Source organism: Marmota flaviventris, chromosome 1 (genome assembly GCF_047511675.1).
Source record: "Marmota flaviventris isolate mMarFla1 chromosome 1, mMarFla1.hap1, whole genome shotgun sequence".
Classification (NCBI taxonomy): Eukaryota; Metazoa; Chordata; class Mammalia; order Rodentia; family Sciuridae; genus Marmota; species Marmota flaviventris.
In genome coordinates this window covers 75,594,775-75,613,658 of record NC_092498.1, presented here as the reverse complement: position 1 = coordinate 75,613,658, position 18,884 = coordinate 75,594,775, and the positions used below count along the sequence as shown (strand labels likewise).

At 32.3% G+C, this 18,884-nt stretch overlaps 1 protein-coding gene across 1 annotated transcript in view; it reads left to right on the top strand.

Moving 5' to 3' along the window:
• Positions 1-15,929, top strand: part of Agmo (alkylglycerol monooxygenase) — a 327,319-nt gene extending 311,390 nt beyond the window's left edge. Inside the window, exon 13 of the mRNA XM_071608010.1 lies at positions 15,435-15,929. Within this exon, the coding sequence (XP_071464111.1) occupies positions 15,435-15,509 (75 nt within the window). The 3' untranslated portion in view covers positions 15,510-15,929. The remainder of the gene's footprint in view (positions 1-15,434) is intronic.
• The last annotated feature ends 2,955 nt before the right edge of the window (positions 15,930-18,884 follow it).

Sequence of the window (18,884 nt, the reverse complement as noted above, 5' to 3'; positions counted from 1 at the left end):
CTAAAAATATACATTTCTGAGAAATATATGCTAAAATTTCCAGTTATTTAGGAACTTGATTCATTTTTATAATTCTTTCATTTTTATCTTGTGTGCATTGATTTAATATTGTTTGGCATATTCAGATACAGGATGGAATTATATATAATTGTTCTTTTTCAACATTGTAATATTAAGAGATGATGTTCTATAATTAAAATGTTTTGCTTTAAATCTAACTTTTTGAATATTCTATTGATATTCTTTTACTCAATTGTCTTAACATAGTTTGTCATTTTTCTTTAAGCATTTCTACATCATTGTAAGTGTATATACAGGTATCTGTTTTATGAGGTGTATACATATATACATATGTATATATGTATACATGTATTTTATATATCTGTGTTTATACATACATATACACATGATAAACATATGATTAGAAAAATTTTATTCAATCTGAGATTCTGAGAATCTCCTTTATTTGGCAAGTAAAATTCATTTGCATATGTTTCAATCCCTAATATATTTGATATCATGTCTATTAATTTGTTTTTCAATTTTAACCTGTGATACATTTTCTGTACTTTTATTTCTCTCCCTCCTTGCATCATACAATATAGTACATTCACTATGCTTTGTGTATGTGTGTGTGTGTGTGTGTGTGTGTGTGTGTTTATAAACTTGTGTTTTACTAATTTGGAAGTCATAATTTCAATTCTGTTAGTGATTAATCTTACATTTTTAATGTTCAGTGGATTTAGTAATGCTTTAAGTCTAATTCATTTTTCTTCAATATTGTAGTATTTAATTCCACCTAGTGTTAATTCTACTAGTTACTATTGAATTTTATTGCTCAATTTATTATAAATGAGTCAGGATTCACTTGCTTTATCAAAATCTCCCCTCGCCCATTGCATTGTGATTTCCTCTTTTTCTTTTCTATTTTCTATCTCTAATCTTTATTTCCTGTTTAACTTCATTCTTTCTGAAGTATAAATCCTTCTGCAATTAATCAGCAATGGTTTGTGATTAGCGAATTGATTCTGTTCATCTGAAAATGTTCCCTGTATGCCCTTAATCTTTCTCAGGCTGTCTGCTGTGGAGTTTCAGGTTGACACATGAAATTTAAAGAGATGTGTGGAGATTTCAAAGTATGTCCTTCTTACTTAAAGTCCTACATAGCAATATTTATATTTTTTCTGGTAATATAATATGCCTGTCTGGTTTCCATTTAGATTTATCCTCTTTTCCTGCATCTTGTAGTTTCACTAAAATATATCTGAACTTTTTCTTTCTTTTTAAGCTTCTTGGAATTCATTTTAAGGGGATACTTGTCTCCTTTTTTTCTCCAGTTCTGAAATATTACTATCCATTATCACTTCTAATGTTACCTCTTCAACATTCTATTTCCTCTCTTGAGCTTTAACACATCCTAAATTTCTTATTTAAATTCCATATTTCCAACTCATTTTCATATCTTCTTTAACTCTTGGTGATTTTTTTTTATCTTCTAAATTAATAACTTTATTTTTTATTGTTTTTTGACTTTCATTTTAACAACTACATTTTGAGGTATTTTGGTTTTTGTTTAAATGTACCTATTACTTTTTATTTTATCACTTTTTTTTTTGTTTTTCCCTCTTTCTATTATTTTTGGATCTCTTTAAAACTTTTAAAAATTCTTAATTTCTATTTCCAACTTTCTCATCACTTCTTATATTTGTGGCTTAAATTCTCCATTTTCCCGTAGGTTAAATCCTCCCTTATGATGTCTTTGTGCGTGCTCACATGCACTCAGGCATGTTATATTAGCTCATACTCAGCTGGGATTGTTATATCCCTGGGCTTCTTATATGCCTTGGTTTATGAAAGATCTCTCTGTTACTTAGCACTTATTTCTTTCTTCTGGTCCTCAGCAATTTCATGTGAGAGATGGAAATTTATGTTAATTTTCACTCCCATTGTAGAAAATTTCAGCTTTTCGGTTTCCACAAAATTCCCCCATCAGCAGCATGGAGTCAACTAAAAACTTCTTCACTACTTCTCTGGGCCAGTGGTTGTTTTTATAGTACCTTTTCATGGACTATTTGTAGGATCATTCTTAGGATTATTTCCAGTTACCACAACTTCCCAATAATCACGGCTACATTTCATGGCCTGATCAGAGCATCAAAGCTTCAGTTTTTTGTTCCTTTCATCTCTTGTTCTTTCAGCCTAGAATCCAGAATTTATTTTTTTATTTTTTTGAGATAAGGTATACATTAGGTCTTCAAAGGTTGTTTTTATCTAGCATTTCAATGTACTTGTAATAGAAAAAAAATGACTATGTAATATGTCACTTTATAGGAATTCCTAGTCCTTTTCTTAATATGCGATGTATCTATATCTTGCATTTTCTCAACACTGTCAAGAGTATTTTGGAATATGGATATAAAATTTCTCTGTCACTTTCATTCTAGTAGATTCTAAGAATATAGTGCTTACTCAATAGATATTTGTTTATTGATCATAGAGCTTTTAATTCTACAGTGCAATAAGCAACTGTTAATTTGATGCTTTATATTTTTAAATCGAACAATAAAAATGTTTAGTTTATCTGCCATATAGTTGAATCCAGTATGCAGTTTTACCAAGCATAGTTTTTTATTATTACATAGAATTTTTGTAACCCTTCAAAATTTTTGGTCACTGTTTTCAATCTTATTATTACCACTCTTTGTGAGTGATGCACATAGGATTACAACCAAAAGATTTGTACCACAAAAGTATTAGTTAATTTTCAGTGTGAAAATCAAAGCTCTTGGAATTTAGTATTACCTCCCACTGTGTCCACAGTTGTTATTGGGGTTTGTTTAGTTTAGTTTTTTTTTCTTTTTTGAGAGTGATAATTTTTTAATATTTATTTTTTAGTTTTTGGTGGACACAACATCTTTATTTTATTTTTATGTGGTGCTGAGGATCGAACTCAGCACCTTGCACATGCCAGGCGAGTGCATTACCGCTTGAGCCAAATCACCAGCCCCCCCCCCCCTTTTTTTTAAGTAAGAAAAAGAAAGTGTGTAAAATCTTAGCCATGGAGTAAGTATGGAGTAAGTGTCCCTTTCTAACACCCACTTAAATTTCCCCAGGAGAGCAGGCAACCCCTTCACAGGCATGGGGTTTGAACACAAATTCCTGAATTCTCTTTCTGATTGCTGTTTGCCCTACGAGTTTTCTGGAAGCATCACAGTCCCAGTTAGACTGCTTTCCAGCTTTTCAATGCACTAGAATATGATTGTATTATGTGTTGACCTTGATTTATGTTGAAAACCCAGAAATGTTTTTTCCAGAAGAAGGGCTTTGTGTTTGTGTGAGCCTTTGAGGCCTGGCCTCATCTGAGAATTGACTGGCTCACCTCTGCACACTGTTCATTTATTCAGACGGCTGGACTCTAAAGGAGGAATCTTTGAATATCCAGGGGTATTTCATGAAGTAAATATTATAAAGCAGGTATGGCTTGTTTAAAATGTATCGCCATGATGTAATATGTCAATGCTCAATTATACATTTGCATGCACCTTAAAAACTTCTGTCTCAAGAGGAAAACTGATTGTCATAATACTGCATTTCAATTAAACCCACATCCTAGGCATTCAGACTTCCAAATTCCAAAAACCCTCAAGTTAATGTGTTCCATGTTGCGGGGTTAATTTACATAAAGTTCTGGAGCTCCTGCTGTAGTGTTTCAAATCTTGGTAGCTTTGATATTCTCAATAGTGCTATACACAAATATTATAAACTAGTTTTCACAGAGGCAAGTTATGATTATCAGCAGGAATTAGTTTCATAGAGTGATCTCTAACCATATTTTACTAAAACATTACCCAGGCCTCCTTATTCATGAACTTCATTTTGCAGTCCTTATAAAACACATCTGTTCCAACTGTATGTGTTTTGAAAATTAAACATACTAATATCATTCTGACTGACCCAGCCACCAAACCCATGTGGGAGAATTCTGGTCTATACCCAAGCAGTGTTGAGTCTTTAGGTCTTATGGGAGCTTGTAACTCACTTCACCACAAAAAAAAAAAAAAAATTACAAAGACTATTTCTGAATGTGTTCTTTCTTTTGATTAGAGTATGGAGAAATTTAACCCATTATAATGCAATTTAATCAATATTTATTCTGGTGAAATTGTTAAGGATCACAGCAATTTCTTTGTGCTAGGATTCTGGAAGTTTCTCTCTGACTCTTGCTTTATAAAAAGGGGAATCCCTGAAGTAAATACACTCTGGTAGACTGGATTATTGCAGAGGATCTAAAATTGGCTAACTCTGCTTATAACAAATTCTTGATATGTTACATTTGGTGTGACAGAATTTATATTGAATTTATTCATTTAAATGTTTGAAATTAAACTTCTGCCTGCCTAGGCTCTTATAGGATCATTGCTGTCAAAGATGCAGAAGTAGCAATAGACAAAAATACAGGCAGTTAAAACATCATTTTAAAACAGAATTTTTTACATCAAAGAAGCCAAACTGAATATTCTCCTGGATATGAAGATAAAGTACAGTAACATAATTTGCACAATTAAGCTACTCTCAGAAATTGGAATTTACCACTAACATCAAGACGTATTCCACTATCTTATTTGATCCTCACAAAACAATTACATACATTTAACATGTACTAGAGTAACAGAAACAATTTCAAACATAATTGAGTAAACCCTCCACATAAACAGAAGCTTGCTAGAGTTTATTATCCATTTCTCTGTTCTCTGATGAGAATTTTACAACTTACTTACAGTCAGGATTATGTTCAGCTGACACACATCTATGTATAGATTTTACTTTGCTCAATGTCTTCAGTCTAGCATAGTGGTTCTCAAACTTGAGTATGTAAAAGAATTACCATAAGATTGTGTATCCAAACCATGTTTATTGTGCTTTGGGGGATATTTAAGGATTTTCTAGGGTAATTGAAATCTGGGCAATTTTGTTGCACATGCTAACTTCAGAAGCTGACCAAGGAGGTTCCACTTGCTCCCTACTTATTCACCACAATTATTAACACATTTCCCCAGAATCCATAAAAGATAATTTGACAAAATGATAAACAAATTTGAAGCTACAAAGTCACTTTCTGAACACTCATACAGTACTAAAGTATAATTTGTCCTTTATTCAACATTTTATATTAAAACTTTCCTGCTTATTTTTAACATCATTATTTTTAAGAACTCTAGTAATTCATTCCCTCTCTCTCACTCCTTCCCTCCTTTCTTTCATCAATGAAATAAGCATCCACAAATTATGGACTAGATAAAAGGTAAACATTTTGAAGTTTTTATTTTGTAAAGCAACCAAGACAGTATTTTAATGTACAAACTGTGTTTCTTCAGCTATAAAGACAAACAAGCAAAATATTTACCTCCAAAATTTCTGTTGTCCCTAAAACTCACCATCATTTACCAATAACCATTACAATTTTCCATGACTTGTTTTTCTTCAGTATGTTCCTCTCTGCAAAGTGTGAGGATCACTGTCCCTGCTGAAATGTTACCTCTCATCTTTCTGGCAATAACCACTAGGTCATTTTTCAAAGATGAGTCTAGTTTGCCCTAACTTTGTAAAATTTCAGGCAGAAGAATGCCAGGAGACCAGCTTGTGTCCATGGAGATTGAAGATCATTTATTTTAAATTATTTTTATTGATTCTTTTAGTTATATATAACAAAAGGATTCATTTTGACATAATTATGAAAGCATGGAATATAATTTGTTAGAATTCAGTCCCCAGCATTTTCCTTTCCCTTCCCCATTCTTCCAGCCTCTGTCCCCTTCCCTCTATTCTATTGATCTTTCTACTATTTATGTATAGTTTTATTTATTTTTTTTTAATTAGAGATGTTGATACCTAGGAATTGATGACTTGGGTATCTATCCCTGTTTTTCCTTTTCAGCCTCTACACATACTTCATATGTGTAGATGTTTTATTCATATGCAAATGTTTCATATGCAAATGTTTTATTAAAAGGCTTTTTAAAATATATATATATATATATATATATATATATATATATATATATATATATATTTAGTTGTAGTTGGACACAAAACCTTTATTTTATTTATTTATTTTTATGTGGTGCTGAGGATTGAACCCAGGGCTTCGCACACTCTAGGCAAGCTCTGTACCTATAAGCCACAGGCCCCGCCCTCAAAAGGCTTTTTTTTTTTTTTAATGTTCTAATTAGTTACACATGACAGCAGAATGCATTTCAACTCACTGTACACAAATGGAGCACAACTTCTCATTTCTCTGTACAGGATATAGAGGCACACCATTCATGCAATCATACATGTATATATAGAGTAATGATATCCATTCATTCCACCATTCTTCCTACCCCCATACCCACACCCCTCCATGCACTCCTTTCTACCCAATCTAAAATTCCTCCATATTTCCCGAGCCCCACCCCTCCCCCATTATAGATTGGTATCCACATATCAAAGAAAACATTGGGCTTTGGTTTGGAGGGAGTGGCTTATTTTGCTTAGCATAATATTCTCTACCTGCATCCATTTACCTGCAAATGCCATAATTTCATTCTTCTTTAAGGCTGAGTAATATTTTACTTTCCTTCCTTCATTATGTCCTTCAAATTTCATCTCTTCTTTTGGAGTTTTGCTGTTGATTGCCTACTTTAAAAATTTATCATTCCATTATGTTGGTTGGTATTTCTCAGAATTAATTCAGCATTGCTTAATGTATTTCTTTCTACATATGTCAAAGAATATTTCAAGAGACACTGCCACTAAAGAAATGCCTATATATTGTATTCATTAGGTTGCTCAGGATCCTCCTGGATGAAGATCTGTGTAAATACAACAATTATGTTGAACTTTTTCAGATATAGGGAATTCAATATTAATGTGGAAGATTATTATAATAGGTAGATAATAGAAGAATGGAAGAATATATAATAGTGGTTTTTATGTTTCTCCTTGTCCTTCAAACATGGAGATTTCATATCTTTTCAAAACTTTGTATAATTTGAACTTCTTCCCAACAGTTTGCAATATCATGTTGCCTCTACTAATCTTTGTTTCATAATTAAAGGTCTTATCATCATCATCATCTTCTTCTTCATCATCTTATTTGGAACAGACAAAACGTGGGGTGTTGGTATGGGTTCACACATTTTTTATAGCTTAAAAGCTAGAAAATATGCTCTCTGGATGTCTGTAGTGTTTATATAATCAGTACCTAAGTTGCCAAGCCTTATTGAAAACAGCTGGGTGCCTGCTGCCTGCCTCTCCCTTTGTTGGAACTGTTGCCAGAACAGGTAGTCAAAAATGGAAAGTAAGGGAAAATTCAGGCATCTGGGGTGTCTCTCAGAAAAGCAGCTGTGGCTTCCTTAGGAAGCAGTCATTGTTTCCCATCAGCCAAGACTGTGTATACCCTTGGGTCCAGTTCTGGCATGGCTGGCCTAGTAGGATGCAGTTTATGACTTGGGACTTACCTGAGAAACCATTTGGGCAGTCCCATCTCTGGCAGAACACAGAGAATTCCCCCAACCTGCAAGCCATATGTGGGCTGTTGGCTTTCTATTAGCCTACTCTGGGAGGTTCCCATATACTCTAATCATCCCTTTGACACAAGCAAAAACACTAGGAAAGGGCCTTTTCAAAACACATCTTTCCAAGATAGACTATCCTATTTTTAAAACTAGACATCACTATTTTTTTCTATAAACATGACATTTTTTCTTCTAAAAATGAATTTGTTTTAAGAGATGTTCTTTTTGTTTCCTAGATAGAAGACAAATACAAAAAAAAAAATTTTTGATGACACAGTAAATATCCTGGATAAGCAGTACTGAATGGTATTGTGCATGTGTAAACACACATTCTTCTACATTCTGTTTTTGCACATCAAGTTTTAAAAATCGTTATCTATGTGAGAAAACTTAGGCTCTTTTTTTTATGTCAGAGATGCTAGAAGCATTTGCTTTGAATACACTGAAAGATCAACGTGCTGTTGTGATAGGATTATTGGGGGAAAGGGCTGGTTGCCACTCATTTAGCACATAAATGGCATTTTGGCAAATTACGACTGAATGATATCATTGATAATTTTTGTCGAAACAGTTCCAATTTTAGAAGATAAATGTTTTAAATTTATGTAGTCAGAAATAAAAGGGTTGAGAAAGGACTATCACTTTGATTTTTAAGCTATGCACTGTATTTCTCACCATTAGAGAAAGTTCTATTAGGACCCTTAAGGATTATGATTAATGTAGCTAATTTTATTCAAATATTTTTATTTTCAAAGCATGTGGGACACAAAACAATTTTGTGATGGTAAGCATACTCAAAAAAATTAAATAAAATTTTACTTAAAATTGTAATCATAACATTTTTGCAGGAATATGGAAGTAAAAATAAATTTGAATAATAAATTTTTAAATTCACTAAATTATACTTAAAAAAAAAAGAAAAAGTTCGGGGTTTAGCTTTAGAGCATGGAATTGTTTTATTCTGAATGGTTCACCCATCTCTAATTTTAATAAAGTCTTAGTACAGACTCAAACTAGGTAATAGTAATTAAGTGCCTTGTTATTTATTCTATTATTATTTTGTTCCCAACTTTTAATAAACTAAACAGGCCATCCTTAAAGGTTTTTAATTGCCTTTTGTTTTTCTAAAATTTCATTCTCAAATCTATAAAAAGGGAAAAAAATGAGGCTCTATGGTGAGTACAAGTGAAAGATTATTATAGAAAAATGATTGTTTCTGGAAAATATGCTATCTTTCCTGATTTCCCCAGCACAGTTGTCAGCATTCCCCATAACTTCTCTCCTCACAAATGATACGTGATCCTTTATTTATTTGACTTTATTCAAACTCTCTTTATGTATCCTTACTGTTTCTCTCCTGTAGTTAAAGAAATGGTGCTACAAGGTCTTATTCTTCTAAGGTATTAGAAACTAGAAACATAAAATCAAGCATAAGTTTTAACATGGGACATGTTCTGGTCACCCAGTGAACATAAATCCTGTCTCAGTGACTTTGCTTCTCTCTTAATTTTTCTCTATGTGGTAGTTGAGGTGACCTAGGCATTTCTTTGTCCTTTTGACAAACTTCAAACTTAAAAACAATGACAACAACAAAACCTAAAATCTAACCTGGAAAAACTGAGGAGGACACCAGGATATGGAGACTATACATATCAAAATGTAAAGAAATTTTCCTGGGGAAAAAAATCAAAATTGAAATGTATCATTGTTTGTAAGGAAAAGTAAGAATCCAGTGATTAATCAAAGACAGTGTTAAAATTGAGATTAACACATTGCCATACTCTAAAAGGGTTGGCAATACTGGAAACTTTTGAAGTTGTACATCAGTAAAGATACTTTTATTCAAACTCTGAATTCAAAGATGAAAACTCCACAGATGTTTTTGAGAAAAGTAGCATGTATTTTCACTTTATGCTAATTATGGTTTATACAATTTTAACCAGATGGGTTTGCATGCACGGTAGCTAATTCATGCCAACTGTCTTCAAATATGTTCTCTGGATTGTAGGTGGGCTTTAGAGACCTCGATGTGATCTCTAATCTTTCTAGTAATGTTTATGATTTTCAAGTATTACACTGGTAGCTCAAATGTGTTCTGCACAGACAAGATAGTCTTTAGGAATATTGTTGAAAAGGGTGGACCTTCTTGGGCAGTTTAGACTTTTAGAAGTGAACAAACTATCCTCCAAAAGAGAGACTCAGCTCTGGGGAACTGAAGAAGTGGTTGAAATGAATGATACTGCATTTGTTGTGTAAATAAAGAGGATACTTTTTAACTCTAATGATGTGTCCTTTGTCTCTACTGAGTAGTAAAATAGTTAAATATTGGATTTTTCAGTTTTTAGAAGTCATCTAAAGAATTTTAAAACTCTCTTCTAAAGTTTATTTTGTGTTCTTATAAAGCTTGATGATGGTATATCTAGTATATTCTCTTGTTTAAAAATTAGGATCAGTAGATATTTTATGACTGTTTATATATATATATATATATATATATATATATATATATATATATGGAAATTCACATGAACTTTCTTTTTATATTGCTTTTCCTCAACTAAGAACTTTAATATGTATTTAAAATTTAACATTAAAAATGCTTATTTAAAAAATTAAGTAATAAGTTCTCCTACAATTTTACTTTTAAAATAGTTGTGATTGTATTTTTGTTGAATAAGGCATAGAAATACACAAAAAGAAAAAAAAATTGTGTATAGTGTCTGGAAATTATTTCTCTTAGAATTTTGTTTGCCTCTTTCCTCATATGACTTATTTTGGTTTTCTATATACTATACTGAAATTAAGAAAAAAATTCTCAATTTCTTTTTAGTTCACATTTATTGCTAAGTTGTTGCAAAATCCTAGGGGGAAAATGTGTCACTACCTAATATCTTTCTGATGTTTTAATTTCAAAAGGACCTTCAGTACATTTGGCCTCAATTTATGTTCCAGTAATATTTGTGTTTATTTGCTCTTTTGAAATAATAAGAAATAGAGATATTTTGTAGCAATTCAGGATTGATTTCTCTTTGAGTTCTTACTGTACAGCAGATAATGGTCACCTCTACCAAGGCCAAAACATTGTGTTAAAAATTATATTTTGAAAGTAGTGGGTTTTATTTTACTTTGAATAAATTTGATCAAAAATAATGCATGTTTAATGTGTTTTCATTAAAACAGATTTTGCTATAGTGATTGTTATAGTCCTATTTAGTAGTAGTCAGTTACCTAGTGTTATGGACCTCATTGTATCAAATAAATAATTTTTAGGTAAAATATATTCTGGTATTTATGGGCAATATATGATTTGTTAGAGATAATATATATTCCAGGGGAATATTAGTAATTCAATATAAAAATTCAAATTTAGCTGTAAATTTATAGTTAATTAAACAATGATTTTTATAAAGTGATTAATCCTGTAATCTTCCCAAGAATGCTATTTGATATTTAAAATGATTTAAGTTCCTTCCTTGACAAGTAGAATAAGCAGCTCTACCTATCAACAAAATGATTTCACTCATTTGACATATTCATTCCTATTATTGCCAATTCAGGATGCATATACAATTATACTGCTGCTGCCAGTAGGCATACATTTAAATGAGACATCTCAGTATTTTCTGTTTAAATATTTATGATAATCAATACATGCTTGAGAATCAAAATAAATTTAACTTTTTCAGATATTTTGTTTCTCTTGTGAATAATTCAGGTACTTTAAAGTTTTCATTAGACTTGTAAGTTTTTGTAAAGGTTAAATGACATAAGAAGCCTTTTTTATTTTATCACCTCCATAAAAGCTATGGGATTTTGCTACATAATTGAAACTTCCCACTGCTCAGGGTAACATTTTTTTCTTTTCTTGTTATGTCATTTATTAATAAGTAGAATGTCTACTCAAACCAGCAAACACACATATGTACATAGACACAACATAAATCCACTAGCTTTATTTGTAATTTGAAGGTTTAAAATTTGAGGGCAGGCCACATGCACACAAATACCTCCTCTGATTCTCTTCTCTGTCCTTCACAATTGGATGCCTGATTTGCTCTCATAAGCGCCATATCGAATAAGGCCTCTGAAAGACAGACATACTGGGAGGAGCTACAGAATAACACCAGGTCCCACTGGTTTTAATATGGACTATTGCTCAGATTAGCCACCTGCCAATTGATGAACTTTTTGGAAAGAGGTGGTGGAAACAGAGAGAGCATCTGTGGAGGCCAGAGTTCAAGCATCAGAGTTGAAATCCCTGGGAAGCCAAGGAAATAGCCTGAAGACAAGGGCCACTAATGATGTGTTAGTGCAAGGAGAGTTTGACTCTAACAATGAACTTCCTCTGTTTCATATTTTGCATCCAGCTGCTACAATCATGGGACTTGCCCAGTCCTAGGGGGAAAAAAGTGTGCATTGAGTTTGTATGTATCTGGACCACATATCTGTAGATTAGAGAAGAATATTGCAAAAAAACATTTTTTTAAATGCTAAAATTTCCATTTATTCTTCCACTAACCAAAGTAGAGATTCTGCTGGCTTCATTTTACAAATATTTGATGGAAATATGTGTTAATGAAATATTATCTAATGTGACACATTTAATATAAACATGGAAACCTAAAATGAATAACTTAATATGAAGGCAAGAGAAAGGTTAGACATGGGACATTTTTAAGTGGAGCGCCTACAATAACCAATGGTTGGGCCCATGTTAAATAATTTTCTAACTCAAAATTACATATGTAACATATTTAAATTTACATATCTATGCATATATAAAAATATAAAAGCAGTAAATATTCCTTGCTTGAATATTTCTAATAGCACAGGGTGAACATTTCAGGGTCATATATATTTTTAGAAGGATATTTTATTTCTATCATTTCATACCAATCTGGGTTTCAATACATAAGAATTCTAATTTGTATCCTCAAGATATTATGAAAAGGTCTCAGAAACCTAGAAGTTACTGATGTAAAAAAAAAAAAAAAAATCTAAGCACCTGGGTGTGGTAGTGCAGGCCTGTAATCCCAGCTACTCAGGAGACTGAAGCAGGAGGCTCACAAGTTCAAGGGTATATGTGCAATTTATTGAGATCCTGTCTCAAAATTAAAAAAAAAAAATAAGAGCTATGGATGTAGTTCAGCGATAGAACACCCCTAGTTCAATCCCTATTATACTCAAGCAAATACAGGTGACTACTATAAAAAAAGGAAATAAATTCACTATGAATGTTCATATTTATGGAATGGACTTCATTTATAGTGTCTCACAGTTAAATTTTCTGTGAGACACTATAAATGTAAAGCATGATCCCAGCTCTAATATTTGGTAGTTGTATGATTCCTCAATAAACTACTTAAAAGTTGACTTTCCATTGCCTCATCAACAAACTTGATACCAGTTCACTGAAGTTTGTCATGATAGGTATCATAATCTATTAAAGACGCCCAAGACAGTGACTGGCCTAAGCAAGGATCACCATTGCACATTACTGTCATCCAATTCTGATACATCAGCTTCAACTGCTTTACGTCTTTAGGGAGGGATAATGCACAGGAGCCTGAAACAGATAAACAAACCAACTGAATAAAACTGCAAATTTAACCCTGAATTTTTGGTAGGAAGATGGAGAAATTGAAAAAAGGGAAGGTCTTTGTGAGTGTATTTGGGATCAGGACTGCAGGAAATAAGGACTGTAATTATAGTTTCAAAGGTGGAAAGACTTGGTGGTAAAGTGGAGGACTAATAACAAAGACATAAGCTAAAATTGCTATTTTCATTCTGTATTTAGGTCAGAATTTTAACTATTACTGGGAATCCAAATAATGTTGAATATTAAATCCAGATACAGATAGTCTGAAAGGGACTATCCATTCTTTTGGAAGTGGTGAAAAGGAAAATATGACATACAAACTTTTACAGTTTTTCAGGTTTCACTGAAATAGTTCTCCTGAGCCTCCCCCCATGGAGATAATCCTGTGACCATAGACACCATATTCAAAATTAATAAAAGCTTTTATTGCCAAATATATTTTTGGTCTCAGTAACTTGTACAATACAAAGTACCTATTAGTTGCTCAAAGAATATTCTGGATCCAAACTGATTATAGATTTGATGTTATAGATTTGTCATCTCTGTCCCCTTTGAAAGGTTGTCTTCTTGGTTATCTTGTCATCAGTAAACCATCTTCAGAGACAAGAGCAACTCACTGCACAGGTCTAAGAGCTTTCACAAATACTACCCTAATCTTGGTATTATTTTACCTGGCACTACCATGAGGAATCCCATGAGGTCATTCCTCTTGAATTACAGTCAAGAGTAACAAAATGAAAACCAGCCTTTAAATATATTGTACTTGACTTCCAAGACAACTCCATAATGTTAATATTATTCTTGACTTCTGCTTCAATATAACTGCTGGCTTTCTTTTTTAGTATTTTTTTCATATTATGGGTATTTTAATCTGAAAGGAATGCAGGGATTTGAAGAAAATCATCTAATTGTCTGATGTGAAGGATAAGGGTTGCCTTATCCATAAGGTAGAACCATAAGGTTCAGATGAAACCGGGCAGTTCACAAAGCTAAACATTAGTGTTTGGCAGGGTTTTGTTGTTATTAGTTGTGGTGGTGATGTTCTTTTCCCCTATTCAGGCCTTAATAGGAAGCACTGTGCAATTTAAGATATTTTATGTGTATTAATGGCTTTCAGTTAATGGCTTTGGCTTCATCTCAGTCTCTAACCCCAGAACGCTCCATGCCTCCGTCTTATTAGTAGTGCTCTTCCTTTGTGCACTCCCATGGATCTTCTAGGCATAGTTATCATCTTCCTAGCCAGAGGCAACTGGCCATATTGTAATAGCTAGAAGTATTTTGCATACACACAAAAATTTTACACATGAAGAAACTCTCAAACACCTATCCTAACAGCTAGCTGTTTGAGTATTGCTCTCTTTCATCATCTCTCTAATATTCACCCACATAAAATGGAGATCATGAAGTAATTTTAGCTTACTTATTGGAAAGTAGGGAGAGGCAAGAGGAAAGGTTTGTCTAGTGAAAGCCTGATGGTACAAAAACCACCCTCAATGCACAGATATATGCATTATGGGGTCATGGTTTTCAGGTTACATGGAATGAAAAAAATCCTACAACTGTAATTCTTTCTGAGGAGGATTGTGTACTGCTTCTTGCTAAGATAACTAGAAACCAAGAGAATTGCATGGATAATTTTTGGTGATTTATTGTGAGTGTCTGATGTTACTTGAAAGCAAGGCAACAAACTTGATGCACTCTGAGGTTACCTATTATAATTTAGTTATGTCTTCAACTTTAAAAAGAATTTTACAGCTAGATTTATGTTAATAAGATTTTTTTAAAAAAAGAAGGTAAATCAGCCATGATGCTTGAAACCAAATTCATATTGGATGGAATTCATAATAGGCTAGATTATATTGCCTCCAAGAGGAACAATGTTTTAATTTCTCCTTTTCTAAAGGCTTCTTAACTATTTAATCAATGAGAGCTTTTCATACAACATATACAACATGCAATATCCCCAAATGCCAGAACAAAGTTCCATTTCGTTCAGTATCTTACTCAGATAGGCCCATCCCTTGAAATGGCCCAGATCTCTGAGCATAAGGGAGAAGAAAAACACAAAAACAAAACATTTTACTCCCACTCCTGTCTTCACATAACATGTTTTAAGTTAAATTGGTTAAAAGCTGTGAGTGAACAATTTCTGGATTTAGTTTAACTAATTTAACTGTCTAAAATGTTTATGTTTATTTTCCCCTAGGAAATATTTGCAACTCAGTGGAACAAAAGTATTAATTCAATTTTTTTCTTTTTATGTTTTATTTCTTTAGATTTTTTATTCCATTTGCATAACATTCTGGGGAGTAAGAAGCATGAAACTTCTTGCCACTGGTCCTGGGAAATAACCTAAGTGTACACAGCACTCTTGTTTTAATCAATTTTCCATAGCCACAACATACTTTCACTGAATATGGAAATGCAATTATATTATACAATGCTTATAGGGATGATTTCTCTAATGAAAAGTAAATGTACTTACTTATCCTTGCTTTTTACATTTATTATTTTCTATTAAAGTCAATTAACAATTACTTTCCTTTTGCTCTACCATTGAAAAGCAAATGATTTCAAATATACTGATGTTATATTTACTGGTACTATCTATGACAATGCATATAAGAAGAAGGGAGGAAATTTACCAACAGTAAAGAGGAATGGATATTGAATTTGTATTGTTCTATTGTTGGATGCTCTTTTTTTTTATGTTTGGTAAAATTATGCTTAATACAGATTTGTAGTCAAAAAGACATACTACAATAGTTATCTGCCTAGGACTCCATTTGCCTTTGCAAACTATGTAATGCCAAGTGTCATGATGCAGAAAAACATCATTGAAATGGAAATGAATGAATCTGACAGAATTGGTTTGTTCAACAGACTAATTTGTGATACATATGTCTAATATGTTTGCTCAATTTTTTTGGAAGATTGAGGAGCATGAAGTAATTCTATGTTATTAAAAATTGTCAAAATATTGTTAATAAAATTCTCTAAGTAAATCTGCACAAGGCATTGTGTGTATGTTGATTATTGGGAATGCAAAAATTGCCAAGCATTTCACTAGGTGGGAACTGACAGACTCATGCAAAATGAGGCTTAGAGAAAAAAGATTGAAAAAATGTTGGGGAAAAAAAGTATTTTCTTTCTCCAATATTTTTTAGATTTGAGTTACAATTTAATAGTAAAAGGAACCAGTACTAAACTGAAAAAAATGTTGTCATTCATTGAGCTTTGATTTTATTGATTACTGGATTAAGGAGATTGATCAGTTGGTTAGCCTCATTTAATAAATACATTATCAAACAATGAACAGAAAATAAGTATGGAACTATTAAAAGAATCAGACTGCAGGTGTCTATGTAGGCTCATGATGCAGGACTGATGAATATTTAATTTTCAAATTGGAATAGCAATAAAAGATTAAATTTTGCATGATGGAAAAATTACCAAATTATATCTCAAGCATCAGAAGTAGGGTTTGGTTTTACTTCGTTCATCTTTTTTATACTTCTTAATTAAACACAGAGTTAGAGCAAATAGTTAAGCCCATAACAAATATTAAATCCTACTTTGGTTCATTACTAACAATTCTTGCTGGACTTTACATTTATAGAATCACATTGCAGCAGGGAGCCCTCTACTGGCTTGAAATTACTGAACATAAAGTATAAAAAATTGTCAAGACCCAGATTCTATATTCTAAAGACATTTCAGCTAATAAGTAGCATAATTCAGTAATGACAAAGAAGAGAGACTTTTCCACAAATCTTCAAATGAAATTTTAGCAAGTCAAAAAAGTTTAATGGTTTCCCCAGAAGTGATGCGTAAATATGTATATATGCTTGATATATGGGCTTTATAGGACTAATCTAAAAATAGGTTTAATGATGGAAATAAATAATTTAAAAGATCCTTTTTTCAGTTTTCTTTGAGTAAGATCAAACTTATCCACATTTTCTTTTTTCTCTCTTGCCTTTATTCACTATGACTGTGAATAGTCTTCTTTTAGAAATGCAGATATTTTCAAGCCACAGATTTTCCAGGCCTGTGAAAGTAGATGTGGTCCCCAGATAAATAGTGTCCCTATGGTCTCTGTGCACTTTATTCTTCACCTTCAGCCCTGCTAATTTTCCTGCCTAGTTTTCTCTTTCAGAGCTCTTAACACATGATGACAGATAATATAACTATTAGTAATGTTGTAAATTGATCTTGAGTGATACCATGTAATTTATGTTTACTGTTGACTGGAAGAATTTTAATTTTTTCTCCTTTTTTTCTCTCTCGAGAGAAAAGCATTAAAAATAGGACCCATCACTAACCTGCCACTTCTAATAGAGAGATGCAAATAGCGTTTGCAAATGAGGACAGTTTTGCTAATGTACATAAAAATGGGAAGGAGCATTTACTTATTGAGTAGTAGTATATTAACAATGTTTATCTAATTTAGCCTCTAAAACCTTGTTACTTAGGTGCTGTTAATACCATTTTGCAGAAGAGAATTCTGAATCTGAAATAGGTTAAATAACTTAAATACAATAAATGGCCATTTTTTTTTTAAACTCTCTGAATTCTGAATTCAAAGTTCATGGTATATCTATGTTTCATGTTATCAGATAGCCAGAGCAAAAATCTTTATAATTGTGGTTTCAGGGTTTTCTGTTCAGAGTATTTCCCATTTAATTTGATGTTCAAGGTACAAAATAAAGTTTGAAGGATAAATATTTTGGTTCTAGGATTAGTTAATAAAGTAAGTGAGTTCTGCACTTCTAAACTTCCTACTTAAGAATGGTAATGCCCTAGTTTATTAATAGGCTTGCCATATGTATGTGAAAAAGCCATCCCTATACTTGGTTTGTCAATTTTCTCTAGAATTATTCCCATTTATATGTCATTGACTTCACCACCATCTCATTTCTTCTAATCATCTTTTTTAAACTTAGTTAAATCATTTCTGGGACATGATATTCAACAATATGTCAATCCATAACTGTGTATCAGATGTTCAATTAATGACCAAAATGTATGAATTTCCTCATTATATTTAACATTATCAGTTTGCATTACTGTTTATTAGAGGTTTCCAAATTTCACTCTACTTGTGACATATAATTTAATGCTTAAGAAGGAACTGCAATAGGACCACTGAGTGGCAATCTTTAAGGTATGGTACATACATGTTAGTGTATAGAATATGATTTACTAGAAAGCAGTGGTAGTAATTAAATGAGCCCCCTTTTTTATGTCTCCTTTTATTTTCTCAAACTCATAGCCTGCACAATCCCTCCCTTTGAGAGACAGTACACAAATGCATTTTAACTCACTGGTAAAGTCATGCTAGATGGGACACTCAGCCCCTAAGAACAGCTAGCTCCTTCAGGAAAGGCAACAGATGTTAAAAAATCATTTAATCATGGCCCCAGCCATCACTCAAAACATTAGAAAGTTTTGCTTAAGCCTGTACAGTAGTCTACAAGATGCAAAAAGTCACCAGACTACAAATTTGCATTGATGAGCACCCCCCATTAAAAATGCATATTTAATCAATTAGGTATTGCATTTTTCTTCAAGAAAATTTATGCTATGTTATGAGGATCACAACATTTTTGTTCTGTAATATAAAAACAAAATTTTGGTGTATTACAGTGTGATGACAAGAGTGGTATTCTAAATTAAGAAACCAATGCCAGAGAAATTCTTTCAAATTATTTGTTAGACATATA